The following is a 3311-nucleotide window of genomic DNA, read 5'->3' as shown; positions in this document are numbered from 1 at the left end:
TAAAAAAACCATGTCTTAATTACTCTGAATATATACATTATCAACAATATAACTCTATATTTTCCATATATATAATCGTATCATTTATAGATGCTTAACCAACTCCCATAATAATTTCATTTAAAAATCATGCACAAACATAGAAAGTAGCATAGAATTAATTAACAGCACAAAGTACTCTTTTGAAAAATGGGATATATTATATAAAAAGGGTAATGCTAGGTAGACAAAAAAAAAACAGTCATAACTTGTCTAATTTAGCATTAATTAATTATCGCAACAATTAATGAATACTAAATAAGGTAAGTTATGGCTGTTTTTGGCTGATTTTCTTTGGTTACCAAACATTTTCGATATAAAAAACGTTTTTTAAGTTTTTTTTTTTTTGGGTGACTAAAAAAAACGCCGTTTTAAGTATGAACTAGCTAGATATATACTTAAACTTCACGGCTTAGATTAACGAAACTTGCTAGTCTCTACTATACTCGCTATAAAATATCAACACCGGACACGCACGCAGACAAACTCCAATTTTTTTTGTAAAATACAAGGACACAATATATAATTATATATAATATAAATTATATAAAAGATTTAAGATAATCTTTGTTAATAAATAACAATATATATTATTTTTAAATTTGTTTTAAAAATAATTGGACATGCATATCGGACAAAAATATATCTAATACTTCATATATACTCTATTATATTATTCAATAAAATAACGGAATGTGACTAATTTCTGTCCCACACCTCGTCCAATAATAAAGAGTAAGTGAACATAATATAAAAATAAAGTTACTAAATGAGTAAACAACGTAACACCGTCCATATAAATATTTAGTATATACAAAAGTGGGTTGTTACACATACCTTTTTCATCAATATAAATGTATGTTCCTCTCTCTATACACCCATACACCATCACTACTCTTATTCTTACACTACTACTCCACTGACTTGTTGGATATATATACAATACAATAGGTTGGAAGAAATTATTATGGCCAATAATTCTATTCTATCATCATCACTAATCTGTTGCTTATTATTTCTTTTGTTGAATCACCATTATTGGATCTTTGTTGAAGCTGCTCCTTCAGGTTCTCTTGTTACACAGCTCCCTGGCTTTGATTCCAATTTCCCATCCAACCATTACTCCGGGTATGTACATCAATCATATACTTTTGGGTTCACTAAGTATCAAATTTTAGATCTTTTAGATATAGAATTCTGATACCATGTCATTAAACTATTCATCCTAAAGTTTAAGCTGATAAAAAGAGACAACATAAATAACTATATCTCTAACAGCTAAAAACTAATTTTTTTAAATGTATTTTATTTATATTAAATTTCAAATTCTAAATAATAAACCCTTAACTATAATTTGTCTAACAATGATTTCAGATACATAAATATTGATGGAAATGGTGAGAATGGGAAGAACCTGTTCTACTACTTGGTTAGTTCAGAAAGAAATCCAAAGAAGGATCCACTTGTTCTGTGGCTCAATGGTGGTCCTGGCTGCTCTAGTTTTGATGGATTTGTTTATGAGCATGGTACCTTTATCTATGTCATTGTCTAATCTAATCTAATCTAATCTATTCTTCCAACTTTTTAATTATTAGGGTATGGGCACGCATGTGTGTATATATTATTAAATTTTTGTTGTTGGATATATAGATTACAATCAAGGCAACATACATTCATGCATGCTACTAATTAATCTTTTTTGTTGGAAAAATTAAACTAAAGGTTGTTTCATCTATATTTGTGGGCTAATAAATATAGAAGGGGCCAATTTTAATTTAAAGTTGCTTTAATTGGTTATCTTCCCTCTTCTTTGTTCAATGCATATGCATGTATGTATAAAGGAAGAGTACGCTGGGGAGCCAATGGTTTATTTGTACAATGTGTACAATGGACTATATAGTTACAAAATAAATATCACCCATAATATTCAGAATAACTATCCGGATATTAGGAATAATAAAAATTTTATATCAAAAACCACTCATCCCAAAAGCTAAAGCTAATTTTGGGGTTCATCAAGGATCAAACTCTTGACCTTTCAGATCTAGAGCTCTAATACCATGTCATGATACCACTTATCCCAAAAGCTTACGCTGATGAAAAAAAAGTAACACTAATGATTATATCTCTAAAACTCCCTAAACCTCCATTGTATACATTGTACAGCTCCCTATACTTTCCCATAAAAAAAAAGGATGTGCCATAAGGTAGACTTGTGTTATATGCATGTATTTATTATCATTTTCTCTAGTGCATTAATATGTCAATTTGATTTACTTTTATTTATTACTATTAAATAGAATTAATATATTCTCTATCCTTTCTCCGAATATAATAATTAATGTGTTTATGTGAATGGGAATAATGGATGCAGGACCGTTCAACTTTGAGGCAGCAAAATCAAAAGGGAGTCTCCCCACTTTGCATACTAATCCTTACAGCTGGTCTAAGGTTAGTAGCAACAAATTAAACAACGTGACAAACCCAAATCAATCATCTTATTATATATTTACATAAGCTTTTCCATTTCCTTGTTTGTTTTCAATAATGCCCAACTAGCTAGTGATGATTGACACCAGAAAATATTTTATTATATTATTACATCATTTCTTCTTATCATTGTGTCAACATCAGATGATGATTTGTTTTGACTGAAACAAAAGTTATTAGAAATATCTTTCATTTAAACTTTTAAAATAAATATTTTATGACAAAATTTTAGAATTTTATATGATTTTAAAATTTAGAATCAAATAAAAAATTCTGATAATTTTCTGATAATTTAGTCGTGTTAGATACATATAAATCGTTGTATGTCTAATAATTTTCTGAACCATAAAATGCAGAAAAAATTATCTCTTTTTAATATTGATGTAGTTATAAATTAAAAAAAGTTCTCATAATTACAATTTCAAAAGTTAAAAGTGTTGAGTTAATTACTTACTTACGTGCACGGCTAATTTTTGTTTTATTTTTTGTTATTTGCATCTAATCAACCTTTCAGGGGGGAAATTAAAAGAGAGAAAAATATGCATCTAATGATTACATTATTTAATATTATCACATGTGTATCATTATTGGAAAGCACAGTTTAACAGTTCCTCAACTTTATTTTACTAGCTAGGTTTTGATAAATGTTAAAAATTAAATTTCAGGTTTCAAATATAATATATTTGGATTCTCCAGCGGGGGTTGGGCTCTCATACTCCAAGAACTCAACCAAATATGTTACTGGGGACCTACAAACCGCGTCTGATACCCATGCTTTCCTC

At 28.5% G+C, this 3311-nt stretch overlaps 1 protein-coding gene across 1 annotated transcript in view; it reads left to right on the top strand.

The window, feature by feature from the left end:
• The window catches only part of LOC107635150 (serine carboxypeptidase-like 20), a gene marked incomplete in the record, with an annotated part of 8000 nt that continues 5535 nt past the window's right edge, over positions 847-3311 (top strand). Inside the window, 4 exon segments of the mRNA XM_016338529.2 lie at positions 847-1167; positions 1414-1565; positions 2414-2490; positions 3195-3311. Coding sequence (XP_016194015.1) covers positions 1007-1167; positions 1414-1565; positions 2414-2490; positions 3195-3311 — 507 coding nt within the window.

Source organism: Arachis ipaensis, chromosome B04 (genome assembly GCF_000816755.2).
Source record: "Arachis ipaensis cultivar K30076 chromosome B04, Araip1.1, whole genome shotgun sequence".
In the NCBI taxonomy this organism is placed as follows: domain Eukaryota; kingdom Viridiplantae; phylum Streptophyta; class Magnoliopsida; order Fabales; family Fabaceae; genus Arachis; species Arachis ipaensis.
This window is presented reverse-complemented; position numbering and strand designations above follow the sequence as displayed.